This window comes from Eschrichtius robustus, chromosome 19 (assembly GCF_028021215.1).
Source record: "Eschrichtius robustus isolate mEscRob2 chromosome 19, mEscRob2.pri, whole genome shotgun sequence".
Lineage (NCBI taxonomy): Eukaryota > Metazoa > Chordata > Mammalia > Artiodactyla > Eschrichtiidae > Eschrichtius > Eschrichtius robustus.
In genome coordinates this window covers 67,139,634-67,155,478 of record NC_090842.1, presented here as the reverse complement: position 1 = coordinate 67,155,478, position 15,845 = coordinate 67,139,634, and the positions used below count along the sequence as shown (strand labels likewise).

Here is a 15,845-nt window from a genome sequence, read left to right as displayed (position 1 = left end):
TTCCTTCGTTACTCCTCTTAGGTACCCCCTTTTCTCCCCTTGGCCTGCATAGCAGTCATACCCACCGCTCAGCATCTTAACAGTTCAAGTCCTACCTCTCCTAACACCTTGCTCTCCGGCAGTTTCCCCTTGAAACCCCTCCCCTCAGATAAACGCTATCCATTCCCTCTAAATGCTCTCAATTTCTGCCCGCCAACCCTTACACCTCCTTAAGCCCCACGTCAGCTCTCAGCCAGCCCCACCCACAGTTCTCACCTAACTGCCCTACAAGCCTCGCCCCTCAGCCTCAGCGCCGCCTCATGAGTCCTTAGCCCCGCCCCTCTGGCCCTACCAAAGTGGTCAGTCCCGCACACAACCCTCAGCTCAGTGTTTCTCTGCAAACAGTGCCAGGACAGAGATGGGCCAAAGTGGTGGCTGCAGAATTTCCGGGAATCTGGTTAGAACGGCGCCGGGGGTTGCGGGGGTGGGGGGGTACCTAGAGTCACGTTTGCACCGAAGGTTCAATGTTCTACTTAAGAGTGGATCTTTAGAGGGAGTGTTTTGAGGTCCACTGGAGATGGGAGAAGCGGCAAAGTCTTCCCCCAAGCCAGTCTTTAGCGCCAAGCTAACGAGGCACACGACAAGGGGGTGGTGTAGCGGGGAAGAACATTTGAAGGGAGGAGAAGAGGGGCGCCAGCCCTGGGATCATCACGGAACACACACAGGAAGCCAGTAGGCAGAAATTTATTTCCACAGCCCCTGCCTCCACAGGTCTGTCAGTCCGAGGGAGGGTGGCAGAAGGCTGCAGGACCCAGAAGTGGACGTCCTCACCCTCGACCTCCTCCCACAACGGGAAGACTACCAGACAAGAGTGTGTCCCGGTTTCCCTGCCCAGGTTCAGTGCCAGCTGAACGCCCAGCTCTAAACCTGGTCTGGGGAGCGGTGGCCGGGGGTGGGGGTCAAGCCACCTCTTTCCCCTCCAGCTCCTCCTCATCGGCCCCTGCCGTGGCCGGGATACCCTCGTCGTCCCACGGTGGTTCAGGTCCTGATTCCCGAGGACCCAGGGGTGCCTCCATGGCCTCGGGGTGCTTGCGTTTGGCATGGCGCCGGAGCGTGTTGGCCTCGGTGAAGCGCAGCCGGCAGACGGGGCACTGGTAGGGGCGCTCCCCGGAGTGGACGCGGTGGTGGTGGGCCAGCTCGCCCGCCTCTCGGAAGCGGCGGGGGCAGAGCGGGCAGCGGAAGGGCCGAAGGCCGGCATGGATGTTGCAGTGCCGCCGCAGGTGGCTGGACCGCTTGAAGGTCTTGCCGCAATCCTTGCACTCGTGCGGCTTCAGCTCTGAGTGTGAGATGCTGTGGCGCTCCAGGTCGGAGAGGTAGGGGAAGGCCCGAAGGCACACCGGGCAGAAGTGCGGGGCCTTCTTAGGGCCAGAGCTCTCGGGCCCGCCTGCTACTGACCCTTCAGAGACTGTGTAGGGCACACCCTGATCATCGATCAACAGGAGGTCACTGCCACCGCCGCTGCCCACCGGGGCTGTCACCCCCTGTGCCAGTGGGGGCTCCTGCCCCGACTTGGGGGGGCGGCCCCGCTTGCGAGGGAGGGAGGCCTTGAGAGTCCGATTCGAGGAGGTGGCCCCTCCGGGACGTCGGCCTCGGCGGCCCCGGGGAACAGGAGGAGGTAAGGCCAGAGGTTTCTCTTCCTCCCCGGGCAAAGGCGAAGGCCACGGGTCTGGGCTGGGGGTGTCCATTGAGCAGTGGGGGGCTTGGGTCTGGGCACTGGAGCCGGGCTAAGAGGAGAGAAGGGGTAGCCGTCAGTGCAGGAGGGTATGCAGCAGCCCTTGTCCCCCCAAACCTCGCCATCCCTGGGTCCGAGTCTGTCGACCTGGGCGTGGCCAACATTCACTTGGACGCACAATTAAAGCCACGCTAGTGGGTAAAACAGCAAGATAATTCTGTACCGGTTGGTAAACAGGCACTGCCCTGAGCCCCACAGGTGTCTCCCAGACCTCCCTAACCCCTCCTAGACATTCAGAGTCAACTTGAGCCAAAATACAGAAAAATCTTCCAAGGAGGATAGAGTCCAAGTGAGGGTGCAGGCGAGTATTTCGATCCTCAAAACAGAGAACCCATCAAACAGAAGAGCTACAAAGGCCTCAGAAATGTTTTCGTCCCTCCTTCTGACAGAAGTGACAGAGGGAGAGTAGGGGGGTCAGGACTGGACGAAGAAAGGGACTGGTCCCAGGTGACGTTTGCCCCTGAGTTGTGGATGTGGACATATATCAGAGCTGTTGAAGAGTGTGGGCTCTGGAGCCAGAGGTTCTGGGTTCGATTCCTGAGTCTGTTACTTAGTCTCTGTGCGGTGGCCTTGGGCCTCTCACCTCTCTGAGCGTCAGCTAAGCCTTTTGCAAAACAGGATGAGTATTTCCACCTACTCGCACATAAAGTGTTCAGTACACGGAAGTGCTTAGGAGATATTAGCTCTTATTACCACGGTGAGCAGCTAAGCCTCACACCGACTCTCTGAATAAGGGTATATCACGCCCATTTTGCAAATGGGGAAACCAAGGCACAGGAAAGTCAAATCAGTTGCCCAAGCTCCCTCTGCCGGTACGTGGCAGGGCCAAGACTTGATCTCATGGACCCCAACGGCCCAGGGAGTGAGAAGTAATGGACCCAAGGGACATCATAGGTCCCTTAGTCCTGCGTTTGAATCCAGCTCTACCGTTCATTAACAAGTGGCTTTGCCTATCTGAGCCAGTTTTCCCCTCTGTAAAATGGATACAGCAGGGTTGTCGGTCGGCATATATATAGTAAGCACCAAATGAACTACCATCACCAACACCACCATCAGCAGCAAAGCCTGGGACCATGGGACTGGGGAGTAATAAAGTGGAGAGGGAGGAGAGCACAGGTGCAGTTAGGATTAGGGGTTACAGGTGCCACTGCACCCCACTGGAGCAAGCACACAGATTAAGGTCCAGAGGACGGCAGCCACTTTTCCATGATCACACGGCTCGCTCGGTTGGGGTTGCCTGGACTAGAATACGGGTCTCTGGAACGGTGCCCCTAACCCTCGCCCTCCTCCACCCCGGTGCAGGCGCGCGCCCGTGAGCACCGACCGCGCGGGGCGGGCCCTGCGGGGGCGGCGGCCAATGAGCGGCGCCGGGCCGCGGACGGCGAGGGCCGCCAGGAAGGGGGTCTGCGCGCGCGCGCCCAGGCGGGCCGGCTCCGCGGGGCGCGAGGTCGGCGCGCGCGCTTCAGCGAGTGCAAGAGCAGAAGCAGGTGGGGGGCGCGCTCCAGGAGCGCGCGGCCCCGGGCCTCCCCTCCCTCCGCTCCCCTCCCCCCACCCGGGCCCCCCGCCTCTCGGGTACCTCATTTGCATGTCGCCTGGACTCGCGAGTGTGCGCGCGCGGGGGCGCGGGGCCGGCGCGTGGGAAAGGGCGGGGGCGAGGGGGCCCTGCCCCTCGGCGGCGCGCGCGCGCGGGACTGCCCCGCCCCTCGGAGCGGACGCCGGTCGGCCCCTCCCTCCCCTCCCCCTCCCCATCGGGCCCGCGCCCGCGGGGAACAAAGGGGACCCGCTGGGTCCTAAGGGCCGGTCACATCCCCATCGGCAAACCGCGCCTGCGCACCCGTCGCCCTCGCTGGCCCCGAACGGGAAATTATCCCACCAACACATCCCAAACACATAGAAATGTCTTTTCTCCCACAAAGCACCCAGCCGGGTGACCCAATCAAAGAAAGGTACCGAAAAGATAAAGAGCGGGAAAATGGCCCCTCATTCCCGTAATTAACATGGCGCCTGATTAGCTTCAAAGCCCACTGGAAGCCTAAGCACAAGATGGAGCCTGCTCTACCATCCTAGCTCTATCGCAGAACGGCGAACTTCGATTTCTCTCTTCTCCTGATGCAACTCTACATCCTACCCAGGAGGAGCCTGAGGCCGCGAAAAGGGAATCATGTCTGCCCTCATCTATGTTAACACCGGCCAGCGTCGATACCGCAGGGAGGAGGCCGCGCGCGCTGAGCTTGTTGCCCTTAGTCTGTATGGCGCCGGGGGCCACCCTAAGCCCCGCCCCTTCTCCATGCCCTCACCCAAGATGGCGCCACCCTGGCTTCTCGAACCTCCAGTAGCTGGGAAAGGGACGGGAAAGAGAGAGAAGGGAGGGCGGCGGGGAGGAGGGAAGTCAAGAAGGCGGGAGAAAGGGGGAGTGCGGGGGAGAAGGGAGCCGAGGCGGAAGTCGAGGGGCCCCCCGGGTGGAAGTGACGCTACCCCCGCTGCCCAAAATGTCGGCGCCCAGAGGGAGGTGTAAGTAATTAAAGAGGAAAGCCGACTGACTTTCCCGGCCTCCCGGGGCCGCCTCAGGGCCCCAGAACCCCCGCTCCGTAAGAGCAAGGTGGACTCGCCCGACTGCGGGTCTAGCCTGACCTGCCCCCGCCCCGGGCGCTTGGGGCCGCACCTTTTAGGGACGGGGGGGAGGGGTACAAAAGCCCGGCTCTAGGGGCCTGGGTCCTCGAGCTGACTGGGGAGGGGGGCTCAGCCCCACGGGCGACTGGGTGGGGAGGAGGCGGGGCTTAGTGGTGGCTTGGGCGGAGCAGTGGGTGGGCGTGGTTTAGAGTGGAAATGGGCGGGACTGTGGGTAGAAAGTGGGAGGAGCTTAGGCAAAGGGGTGAGGTTTGGCAAAGGGGCGTGGCTCAGTGAGAATGGCAGGAGGGCCCTAGGTTGAAGGGTCCTAATTGGGGCTGAGGGGGGTAAAGGGGTTCAGTGTGGAGGTGGGAGGAGCTTAGAGTAGAAGGAGTGGAGTTTGTCTAGGGATGTGGCTTTCAGGAAGTGGTGGACATAGTGAGGGGGTGGGGTTTAAGCGTGTAATTTGGGGCGTCGTAGTGGAAATAGCAAGTCTTTATATTGCAGGTGAAATGACAGGATGGGGAGGGTGTCAGAGAGGAAGGGCTGAGATGGCAAGAGAGGTAGAGTGGCAGGTGGTCTTGGAAAGGAAGGAGTTTACTTAAAGGCTGAGTTTAAAGGAAAACTTGAGTGGGGTTTAGGAGGCGGATCTTAGTGGGGAAGAGATGGGGGACTTAAAGAGGAAACTCGGAGGAACTTAGCAGATAGTGGTAATCAAAACAGCTTACCTGTTGAGTCTTTGCTGTGCACAAGCGTCAGTAAGCACGCCGCACGCACGGCCACCAGTTTGCTTAGTCCTCACCACCACTCCATGAGGTAGGTCCTCCCATTATTCCTATTTTGCAGATGGAAAGAGAATCAGTTGGCTTTATCCAAGGTTCCAGGACTAGTCCTGGTCTCCCTGGAAGGCTGACTCAGGTGCGCTTAGCCCCAAATTTTCATACTGTCCTTGGCTAAGAATGTCGTCAATCTTCATCTGAAGATGACTTTCATCTTCAAAGAAGAGTGGGAGTGGCTTTCAGAGGGGAAGGGGCTTGTCAAGGAATATTAAAGGCTTCAGGAACAACATGGAGACTTTGGAAGGGGTAGGCGGGACCTGAACACGAGTGGGCGGGGTTTAACCACACTCATTGGGGCTTAGAGCGGGATGGGAGTTCATTCACAAAGAAGGGGAGAGGCTTAAAAGCATTCAGTGGCTTAGAAGTGACTTGGAAGTGATTAGGTAGATAGATGAGTGGTGGAAGGGGTTGTAGGAGAGTGGGCGGGGCTTAAAGAGCAGTAGGTGTAGCTTGGATAGATGGGCGTGGCTTAGAAGGTAGTAGGCCGGGCCTCACAGGTCTGTGAGTCCAAAGAGCCTGATAGGGGAGGCTGATGGGGACGTGGCTCCCTCACCCCACTCCATGTCTCCCCGCTCCAGAGAGAGCCCCCACCCGCCACTGCCCTCGCGCCACGCCACCATGGATGACGCCCCGCTGCCAGCGCCCCCGGTCCCTGCCCCGGCCCCGGCTCCGCCCGCTGCTGCCCCCCGCGTCCCGTTTCACTGCAGTGAGTGTGGCAAGAGCTTCCGCTACCGCTCGGACCTGCGGCGCCACTTCGCTCGGCACACTGCTCTCAAACCCCACGCGTGTCCGCGCTGCGGCAAAGGCTTCAAGCACAGCTTCAACCTGGCCAACCACCTGCGCTCGCACACCGGCGAGCGGCCCTACCGCTGCTCCGCCTGCCCCAAGGGGTTCCGAGACTCCACCGGCCTGCTGCACCACCAGGTGAGTCCTGCAGGCCGGCCCCAAGCTGGCCTCCCTGGGCTGGACTCGCCCTTGGAGACCCGGGGACCCACTATGGGCAACAGACAGCTGGCCCCTAAGAAAATTTCTGTCTCCCTCCCTCCCTCCCTCCTTCCCTCTCCATCGAAGCGCCCTGACCAGTCAAAGCATGAGTTGTTTCTCTTTCAGTCTACACCCAACCCAGGAACTAAAACATTCATAGTAAATTTGCCCCACCTCTATGCACCTCCCCTCTCCCGTGCCCCTTCTCATATGCCAGCGTCTGCAACTGTGTGCTCATCATTCCGTTACCGTTTTTAAAGATAGATTTACCACGTATGTATTTAATTCCTTTACTCAGCAATTACCTATTGAATGTTTTCCCTGCTCCCAACACCTGGGATACCAAGGTGAAATCAATAAAGTCCACGCCTTCGGAGAACTTACATTCCATTGCGAGTGGTCCATAGTCAGGTAGACAATCAGCAAGAAAGCAAATACACAGGCAAGGATGATCTGGAAAAGGAGAAGCGTTGGGAAGGAAGTTAAAACAACAACAGCAATAATAACCATCTGATATGTAGGAGTAAAGAGGGGAGAGCTATGGGCTACCACACAAGGCGGGGGAAAGTCAGGGCAAGGTGATATTTGAGCTGAGACCTGAAGGAAGAGCAGGAATCCACCATGGGAACAGCATTCCAGGCAAAGGGAACAACAAGTGCAAGGATCCTGAGGCTGGAGGGGCCAAAAGCATGCTAACGTGGCCGGAAGCAGAGAACGAGAATGAGAGGGTTGAAGCTAGATCTTGGCCCTGTGGACCTGGCAGGGAGCTTCCTCCGCATCTCTCTGGGAGGCCAAGAATCTGTCCCGCGGGCTAGACCCTCAGCCCTGACGCTGGGCTCTTCCTCCTGCCCTCCCAGGTCGTCCACACTGGCGAGAAGCCCTACTGCTGCCTAGTCTGCGAGCTCCGCTTCTCCTCGCGCTCCAGCCTGGGCCGCCACCTCAAGCGCCAGCACCGCGGGGTGCTCCCGTCCCCCCTGCAGCCCGGCCCAGGCCTGCCCGCCCTGAGCGCTCCCTGCTCGGTCTGCTGCAACGTGGGGCCCTGCTCGGTGTGCGGGGGCGCGGGGGCCGGCGGCGGAGAGGGCCCAGAGGGCGCAGGCGCGGGCCCGGGGAGCTGGGGGCTGGCGGAGGCGGCGGCCGCGGCGGCGGCCTCACTGCCGCCGTTCGCGTGCGGTGCTTGCGCGCGGCGCTTCGACCAGGGCCGCGAGCTGGCCGCCCACTGGGCTGCGCACACCGACGTGAAGCCCTTCAAGTGTCCGCGCTGTGAGCGCGACTTCAACGCCCCCGCGCTGCTGGAGCGGCACAAGCTGACCCACGACCTGCAGGGGCCGGGCGCGCCCCCCGCGCAGGCCTGGGTCTCCGGGGCTGGCGCCGGGCCCGAGACGGCCGGCGAGGGCGGCGCTGCGGAGGCCGGCGAGGCTCAGCCGGCCTGGGACGGCAGGCTGCTCCTGGGCCGCGCCGGGGGCGGCGTGCCCGAGTTGGGGGGGCTGCTCCCCGAGGGCGGCGGGGAGGCTCCTGCGCCCGCGGCCGCGGCCGAGCCGTCGGAAGACACCCTCTACCAGTGCGACTGCGGGACCTTCTTCGCGTCGGCGGCGGCGCTGGCCAGCCACCTGGAGGCGCACTCGCGCCCCGCGACCTACGGCTGCGGCCACTGCGGGGCCCTCTACGCGGCCCTGGCGGCCCTGGAGGAGCACCGGCGCGCCAGCCACGGCGAGGGCGGCGGCGCGGAGGAGGCGGCGGCGCCCGCCCCGGAGAGGGAGCCCGCGTCTGGGGAGCCTGCGTCCGGCTCGGGCCGCGGCAAGAAGATCTTTGGCTGCTCCGAGTGCGAGAAGCTGTTCCGCTCGCCGCGGGACCTGGAGCGGCACGTGCTGGTGCACACGGGCGAGAAGCCGTTCCCGTGCCTGGAGTGCGGCAAGTTCTTCCGCCACGAGTGCTACCTCAAGCGCCACCGGCTGCTGCACGGCACCGAGCGGCCCTTCCCCTGCCACATCTGTGGCAAGGGCTTCATCACGCTCAGCAACCTCTCCAGGCACCTGAAGCTGCACCGGGGCATGGACTGACGTGGCCAGGCCGTGCGCCCCTCCGCTAGACCACCCCTCCCAAGGGCTGGACTCAGGGCCTGGGCCAAGGGACCTAGGGACCACGAGGGAGGCCCCGGCCCTCCAGATCCAGACACGGGCCCCGAGATGAGGGGACCCTGGCTGGAGACATGGAGCCGCCAAACACACGGGCCCCTGAGCTGGGGGGCAGCGAATAAACGGAGAGATTCCTCAGCTCGAGGGTCCCGGATCTGTGGAGAGATTCCTAAGCTCCAGGCCGCTGGAATACGTGCTGAGCACCCCCAAATCAATAGGCCCCTAAGCTGCGGGACCTAGGAATGAGAAATGGGTCTCCACAAGTACTTCTCATCTTGAGGGCCCAAATAATAAAAGATGGGCACCCCTCCCCCAAGGGAAGACTGCCCCTCTCCCTAAGAGCCATCATTCCGACGACCTTGATCCGGAGAATGGGGGGAACCATGTTCCCGGATTTCCCTGGATCCACTCCAAATGCTACCCACCAGAGTCACTGGTGCCCCCAGATAATGGATATAGCCGGAATCTGCCTCTCCCCTCCCCCGACTTTATTCCCTATGCGGAAAGAGGACCAGGGTAGTTGCCCCCTGCCCTCAACCCCTTCCCCAATTAGGTCTCCCTCCCCTACTAAGGAATGGAACGACCCTAATGATCTCCCCCACCCCCAAAAACTAGAATAGCCTGGTTCAAAATCCCTGCGCCCAGTAGGATGGACTGATCCAGATACACATACCCCCACGCCCTGTCCACTGGAATGGGCTGGGCCAGGTTGCCACCTGCGCCCCACGCTCCTTAGAATGCATACGGCAGACACTCCTCCCCTTCCTCTAGCGTGTGGGCAGGTCCACGTCATTCCGCATTATGTGAACTCACGAGTGGGAGGTGGGAGACATTGGGGTATCCCTCCCGCTCTGCTGTAGCACCTGTTGGTCTTTCCATCTCTGTCAGTTTGTCTCTGTGTTCTTCCCAACCCCAAGGGGAAGGGGGATTTGGCTAGGGGGTTTCCCCCTGTGAGCCTCGACCTTGCCCCCTATCCCACTCCCCAGTGTCTCCTGGACCCCAATAAACCTTGTCCTGTCAGCCATTGCCGTCTCACTTTCTGATCCTTGGCTTTAGGTAAGTGGGGATTCCTCCCCCTCTGATTTAGGACAGGCCTCCTAAATAGAGGCAGATCTTTCCTTCCACCTGAGAAATTTCGAGTCCTTTAGACAGTGCATGACCCTTTTAATATCAGAGATGGTTTAGATCTCATCTAAGTGGAACCCTGCATCTTAACTACAAAATCCACCTCCAACAGACGGACATGCCCCCTAGGACCAGACACGCCCTTTAGAAACCTTCAGTCCCATAGGACACGCCCCCTGAAAACCAAACTCTTTACAGAAGTCCTACCCCTAGGAAGAGGCCCCGCCCCTTAGACTCTGTCTCCCAGGCAACCAAGTTTGTACCTTAGCCGCTAGATCCTTCCCCTAGATTAGGATCCGCCCATCTAAGGATGGGCGGGCCGTAGGTTGTCTCCTACGCACTAGATTACATTCCGGTGCCAGGTGCTGTCACCCCCTCTGGGGATCCAACAGTGAACAAAATAACTCTTTAAGAAAACGAGTGGCTGGGCTGTGCCACCTTATGCGGGGTGGTCCAGCAGGGAGGAGGTGGGGGGGGGGGTGCTTCTCTGCAGAGGTGGCATTTGATCTGAGACCAGAAGGGTGAGGAGGGGCCGGCCAGGTGGACACCTGGATGAGCCCAGGAGGGGAGGGAGGGGTGAGAAGAGGTGGAGAGGTAAGCAGAGGTCAGGGTACACAGACCCTGGTGGGCCGAGATGGGCATTTTACTGTGCTTTGTGGGCAATGGCAAGCAAGACTGTAAGTGTGAAGGGATGTGACCACTCTTGCACTTTCCGAGGGTCCCTCTGCCTGCTGAGTGGAAAAGGGCCTGCAGGGGCAGAGTGAATGCAGCAGAGGCTACTGCAGTCCACCAGGAGAGGGGTGTGGGGGCCTGGGGCAGAGGGACGGACAGAACCAGGTGGGCCCAAGATGAATTCTGGAGGTGGAATGTGCGAGCGTGTGTTGTGTGTGCGCGTGCGTAATGGAAAGGGAGGAATGGGGGCGGGGCTGGGAACTGGTTGCGCGGTGCCGCTTTGTATTAAGACCAGAAAACGGAGAGAGAACAAGTTCGGGTGGAAGCTAGAGGGATCAGGAGTTCCATCTTGAGCTTCTTAAATTTGAGATGCTTGGGAGATTGGCATGCTCTAATAAGGCTGAAGATGTGCATATGCCACAGATAGGCACGAACCCTAGAGAAACTCATGTTCACCTGCACCAGGAGATTCATATAAGAACATTCACAGCAGCAAAATGTACAGCCCTGAACCCAGAACAACTCAAATGTCCACCGGTTTGGGCTGAATGTTTGTGTCACCCCAAATTCATATGTCGAAATCCTAATGCCGGGACTTCCCTGGTGGCACAGTGGTTAAGACTCCGCCTGCCAATGCAGGGGACACGGGTTCGAGCCCTGGTCCGGGAATATCCCAAAAGCTGTGGAGCAACTAAGTCTGTGCACCACAACTACTGAGCCTGTGCTCTAGAGCCCGTGCACCGCAACTACTGAGCCCGCGTGCTGCAACTACTGAAGCCCGTGCACCTAGAGCTCATGCTCCACGACAAGAGAAGCCACAGCAATGAGAAGCCTGCACACCGCAACAAAGGGTAGCTCCTGCTCGCCGCAACTGGAGAAAGCCCGCGCGTAGCAACCGAGACCCAACAAAGCCCAAAAATAAATAAATAAATAAATAAATAAATAAATAAATAAATAAATAAATAAATAAATAAATAAAAGAAATCCTAAGGCCCAATGTGATGGTACTTGGAGGTGGAGCCTTTGGAAGGTGCTTAAGTCATGAAAGTGGAGCCCTCATGAATGGGATTAGTGCCTTTATAGAAGAGGCATCAGAGAGACCCCTAGCCCCTTCCACCAGGTAAGGGCACAGCAAGAAGGAACGCCTATGAACCAGGAAAAGGACCCTCACCAGAAGGTGACCGTGCTGGCACCTTGATCTTGGACTTCCCAGCTTCCAGAAGTGTGAGCAATAAATTTCTGTTGTTTATAAGCTACCTGGTCTGTGGTATTTTGTTATAGCAGCCCCAACAGATGAAGACATTCATCAACAATACAGTGGATAAATAAATGGTGGTATATTATGCCATGGAATACTATACAGCAAGAGAACGAATGAGTACAGATGCACAAAATTACATGAATGAAAGTTACAAAGAAGCTGGACGCAAGAAACCAGGTGCAGAGAGTACCATTCCATTTCTATAACATTTAAGCAAGCAGAACTAAACTGTAGTATTGTTTAGGATGCCTTGTGGGTGTGAGCCATCTAGAAGAGCAAGGAAAACTTTTTTTATTTTCATAAAGCTCAGAACAGTGGAGTTGGATGGGTTAAGTTCGGGATGGGACATGGCGGAACCTCCTATGGGCTGTGGGCTGGCTGCCAACATTCCGTTTCTTAATCTGGTGATAATTTCATAATTATTTGTTAAATTGTGCGTTTTTATCGTGCCCTTTTCATCTATACGTCTTCTATTTCACAACGAAAAACATTTAAAGGAGGGAGATAAGTTTGGAGGCAAACAAGTAAGAGTTTGGCATGCAAGGAAGACATTTTTGCCTGGAGATCCACAATTCCCCATTTGAAAAGGCTCCAGGTCGGCCCCTGGGAACGCTCAACCTTGGAGATATTCCTCTCCACTCTGCCACCACTACACAGGAAGGGGGATCAGACTCACCCCTTTGGGGGGGAAAAAAATCCTCCACGTTGGAAAAACAAGACCTGCCTCCTTAGATATAGGTGCCGCCCCCAGGGACAAGACCTGCCCACTTGGAGACTGGCTCGGCCTCCAGAGCTGAGGGCCTGGAAAAGTGCCAGGGTTGTCATGGAGATGGCCGCCTGGCAGTGGGGTGATGAATAGGGACCTCCCGCCTACCTCACCTCCACTCCAATCCTTTCTCTTCTGAGAGGGTAGCACTAGGGACTCGTCCCCTTTCCCGAGTGTCTCAGTGCCAGGTGGTGGGCTGGACCTCGTCCCCAACTCGTGACACCGTGGCCGCATTTTATCAATGTGCTAATTGAGGCTCAAAGGCAGAGGGGGAGGATTTAACCCTGGGTGCGATCTCAACCGGTCCAGAGCATCAATTACTAGCCAGACGCTGGCGACTCCGACGCCTCTGTGGGCAGAGCTGACTCTCACGCGCGGACAGGTGCAGCCAGCCACCCTCACCGCCCGCTCACTTGCGCGTCGCATCTCCCCACCACGTCAGTCTTCTCCCCTTCCAGGGCGCCCCTCACTCCAAAACCTAAGGCCCGAGTTCGCCTCACTCCTCCTCACCCTTCGTCCCTCTCTATTCACCCACAAATACTGCTTGATATGCGAGGCTTGCTGAGGGTAGAGCAGTTAAACAGGCTAAGCCTGGAATATAAACTCCCTGGGAATTTATATTCCAGTGGAAGGGGAAATAGGCAAAATAGGAAAAGTAGCCTAATGTTTGCAGTAAGTACAATGTTGAAAATCAGGGCAGAGCAAGGACTAGAGGGCGCCAGGAAAGCTATTTTATTTTTATTTATTTATTGGCCGCACTGCGCAGTTTGTGGGATCTTAGTTCCGCCACCAGGGATGGAACCCATGGCCCCTGCAGTGGAAGCGCGGAGTCCTAACCACTGGACCGCCAGGGAATTCCCAGGAGGGTTGTTTTAGGTAACGTGAACGGGACAGGTGTCTCTGGGGAGATCTGTAAGAAATGAGGGAAGTAAGGGAAACATTATGGAAACCTAGGAGAAGGACATTCCAGGCAGTGAACTGCACGTGCAAAGGCCCTGAGTCCGAAAGAGCAAAGAAGGCAGTGTGGATGGAGCAGAGTGAAGCAGAGGGAGAAAGACAGGAATCCGTGAAGGGAGCTTCCAGGGTTCAGACGGTAGGGCGTGGGGTGCAGATGAGGAAGGTGGGGAGGAAGAGGTGAGAGCCACGGGACGGTGTTCAGCGCAGGAGCGAAGTGATGTGATTTCTAGGTGCCGGAGACTGCACGCGAGGGAGGCGGGGGGCCGAAGCAGGGAAGCCAATGAGGAGGTGGAGGCGGTGGGAATGGCATCCAGGAGGGCAGCCCTGAGCCAATCAGCGCCAGGTCCCGCCCCCTGCCCGAGGCCGGCCCCGCCCAGGCCCCCCCATCTCTCACCTGGACCCGGGCACCGCCTCCTTCCTGCTCCCCGCCTCGGTCTCCCCTGCATCCGGCCGGGCCTCCTCGCGGGTCCCACAGGAATTTCTCTAAAACACTAATCGGATCATGTGACTCTCCAGCTTAAAACCTTTTCAATGGCTTCTCAGTACACTCGGAATGCGTCCAGCATTCAGCCTGGACTGGGAGGCCGGACATAGTTGCTCGTGCAGCTCCGGCCTCTCTCCACCACACTGGCCGCCTTTGATGCCCCAATCCAAGGCCCCAAATCTCCCCCAGGGCATGATCCTCACCTCCGCCCACGCCGACACACACATACAACACGCTGATCTCTCTGAAATTTCTTTCCCCTCACCCTCATTCCTGAATTCGTTTCTTTCTTTTATTTAGGAAAATATATATATTAAGGCTTCAAAATATAGATAATAAAATAATAACACACTCACACACCCTAGGTATATACTCAAAAGAACTGAAAACAGCCATTAAAACAAAAACTTATACGTAACAAATGTTCATAACAGTACTGCTCACGATAGCCAAAAGGTAGATACAACCCAAGGTCCATGAACAAACGAATGGATAAACAAAATACAGTATACCCATACAATGGAATATTATTCAGCCGTAAAAAGGAATGAAGTGCTGCCACACGCTACAATGTGGATGAACCTTGAAAACATTATGCTAAGTGAAAGAAGCCAGTCATAAAAGACCACATACTAGATGACTTAATTGATATGAAATAGCCACAGAAGACAAACCCAAAGAGACAGAAAGACGATTATTGGTTGCCAGGAGATGGGGGGAAAAGGGAATGGGGAATGACAGATTAATGGATCCGGGTTTCTGTTTGGGGTGATGAAAAAGTTCTGGAACTAGATAGTGAAACTAGTGAATTTTTGTTTGTTTTTGTTTGCTTTTGGCCGCCCTGCATGGCAGGAGGGATCTTAGTTCCCCTATCAGGGATCCAACCCATGCCCCCTGCAGTGGAAACGAAGAGTCCTAACCACTGCACAGCCAGGGAATTCCCCTCGAGAATGTACTTAATGACACTGAGTTGTACACTTCAAAATGGTTAAAATGGTAAATTTTATGTTACATGTATTTCAACAAATAAAAAGTATACACACACACACCCATATATTGACTACCAGTTTTATTAAAACATAAGAGATACACCTGACTCCATAGACCTCCCCCCCTCCAAGATCTGATTGCCTCTCCCTTCTCAAAGGTAACCCCTAACCCAAATTTGGTGCTTATTATTTCCATGGATGTGTTTAGACTTTTGCTCTATATGTATATGTCCTTAAAAATGTAGTATTATTGACCAGACGTTTTTAAAAATCATGCTCCTCACCATCATTTCTCCCATCTCTTTGTGAAATGCAAAGACTTAGACTCACTACTTTGAAACCTCTCAGTACCTCACTTTACTGCTCTGTGAAATGGGAGAATGTTACCCACTTCTTAACGTAAGGAGGAACAAATGGGTTTGTATTTGTAAAGCACTTACAAGAGTCAGCTATCATTTATTTTCATTTTATTTATTTTTATTATCCCCCATCATCTGTTTCTTTTTCCTTTACTTTGTTAAGTATGAAACACATTCACGTGGTTTCAAATTCCGAAAGTACAAAAGGACAGAGTGTAGTAAGTTTCAGTCCTGGGAGTTAGAATGTTGCCAGTTTCTTCTCTCTCCTTCCAGTTCTCCCAGACACAACCCGCTGATAAGTGCAGATAGAACAGGCTGCAGGCTGTGCTCAACCTTCCATGTTTTCTCCGTTATCACTTGGAGCCTTTCCATGTTTTTACACAGTGAACTTCTTCATTCTTTTTTTTATGGACACATAGCGTTCCGCTGGGTGGGTGGATCAATCACGATTTATCACTCAAATCCCTGACCGATGGGCATGTAGCTCATTTCCTGCCTTTCGAAGTCATGCACAATACTGCAACGATTAACCTGGTACAGACACCGTTTGTGGCATGTTTCTGAGTAGAACTATCAGAAGAATAGTGTCTGTGTTGGTATATGTCTCTCCCATTTCCATTTGCCTCCCCCTTCCCATTCCTAACCCTCGGCTTTCATCCTGCAGGTTTCAGCGGAAACATCGTTGCCTCCAGGAAGCCTTCAGGGATCACTCTCACTCAGTGTTGTCTCTGCTCCCTGTAATCCCACTGCATCCTGCTTCTGGCTTTAGAGCACACTCTCCAGGAGGGCCATTGGATCTGTGTCTGTCTGCCTCCTCCGCCAGACCCTGAGCTCCCTGTGGACAGGGTCCAGTGGCCTCTGTCTTTGCCACTGCAGCTCCAGCACCAAGGACAGAGCTA

At 56.4% G+C, this 15,845-nt stretch overlaps 2 protein-coding genes across 6 annotated transcripts; one reads left to right on the top strand and one right to left on the bottom strand.

Annotated features, from left to right (window-relative positions):
- Positions 1–707: 707 nt before the first annotated feature.
- Positions 708–4,150, bottom strand: ZNF524 (zinc finger protein 524). 3 transcript variants are annotated; one of them, XM_068528007.1, is made up of 2 exons: positions 4,069–4,150; positions 708–1,763 (listed from the first exon to the last, which is right to left on the bottom strand). In XM_068528007.1, exon 2 carries the CDS (start codon positions 1,722–1,724, stop codon positions 939–941), a length of 786 nt encoding a protein of 261 aa, XP_068384108.1. In that variant the 5' UTR covers positions 1,725–1,763; positions 4,069–4,150; the 3' UTR covers positions 708–938. The 3 variants fall into 3 exon arrangements, with proteins under 3 accessions (XP_068384108.1, XP_068384107.1, XP_068384106.1); XM_068528006.1 differs by lacking the exon at positions 4,069–4,150 and adding an exon at positions 3,900–4,009; XM_068528005.1 differs by lacking the exon at positions 4,069–4,150 and adding an exon at positions 3,348–3,465.
- On the top strand, positions 3,507–9,353 carry FIZ1 (FLT3 interacting zinc finger 1). 3 transcript variants are annotated; one of them, XM_068527925.1, is made up of 3 exons: positions 3,507–4,282; positions 5,796–6,141; positions 7,059–9,353. In XM_068527925.1, exons 1-3 carry the CDS (start codon positions 3,933–3,935, stop codon positions 8,256–8,258), a joined length of 1,896 nt encoding a protein of 631 aa, XP_068384026.1. In that variant the 5' UTR covers positions 3,507–3,932; the 3' UTR covers positions 8,259–9,353. The 3 variants fall into 3 exon arrangements, with proteins under 3 accessions (XP_068384026.1, XP_068384027.1, XP_068384028.1); XM_068527926.1 differs by lacking the exon at positions 3,507–4,282 and adding an exon at positions 4,866–5,194; XM_068527927.1 differs by lacking the exon at positions 3,507–4,282 and adding an exon at positions 5,202–5,296.
- The last annotated feature ends 6,492 nt before the right edge of the window (positions 9,354–15,845 follow it).

Excerpts from the sequence above, each read along its gene's own strand:
- FIZ1 (XM_068527925.1), top strand. The coding sequence starts at position 3,933 with ATGTCTGCCCTCATCTATGTTAACACCGGCCAGCGTCGATACCGCAGG. Across the intron at positions 4,283-5,795 it reads GTCGGCGCCCAGAGGGAGGT|AGAGAGCCCCCACCCGCCAC; the intron begins GTAAGTAATTAA and ends TCCCCGCTCCAG. Across the intron at positions 6,142-7,058 it reads CCGGCCTGCTGCACCACCAG|GTCGTCCACACTGGCGAGAA; the intron begins GTGAGTCCTGCA and ends CTGCCCTCCCAG.
- ZNF524 (XM_068528007.1), bottom strand. The coding sequence starts at position 1,724 with ATGGACACCCCCAGCCCAGACCCGTGGCCTTCGCCTTTGCCCGGGGAG.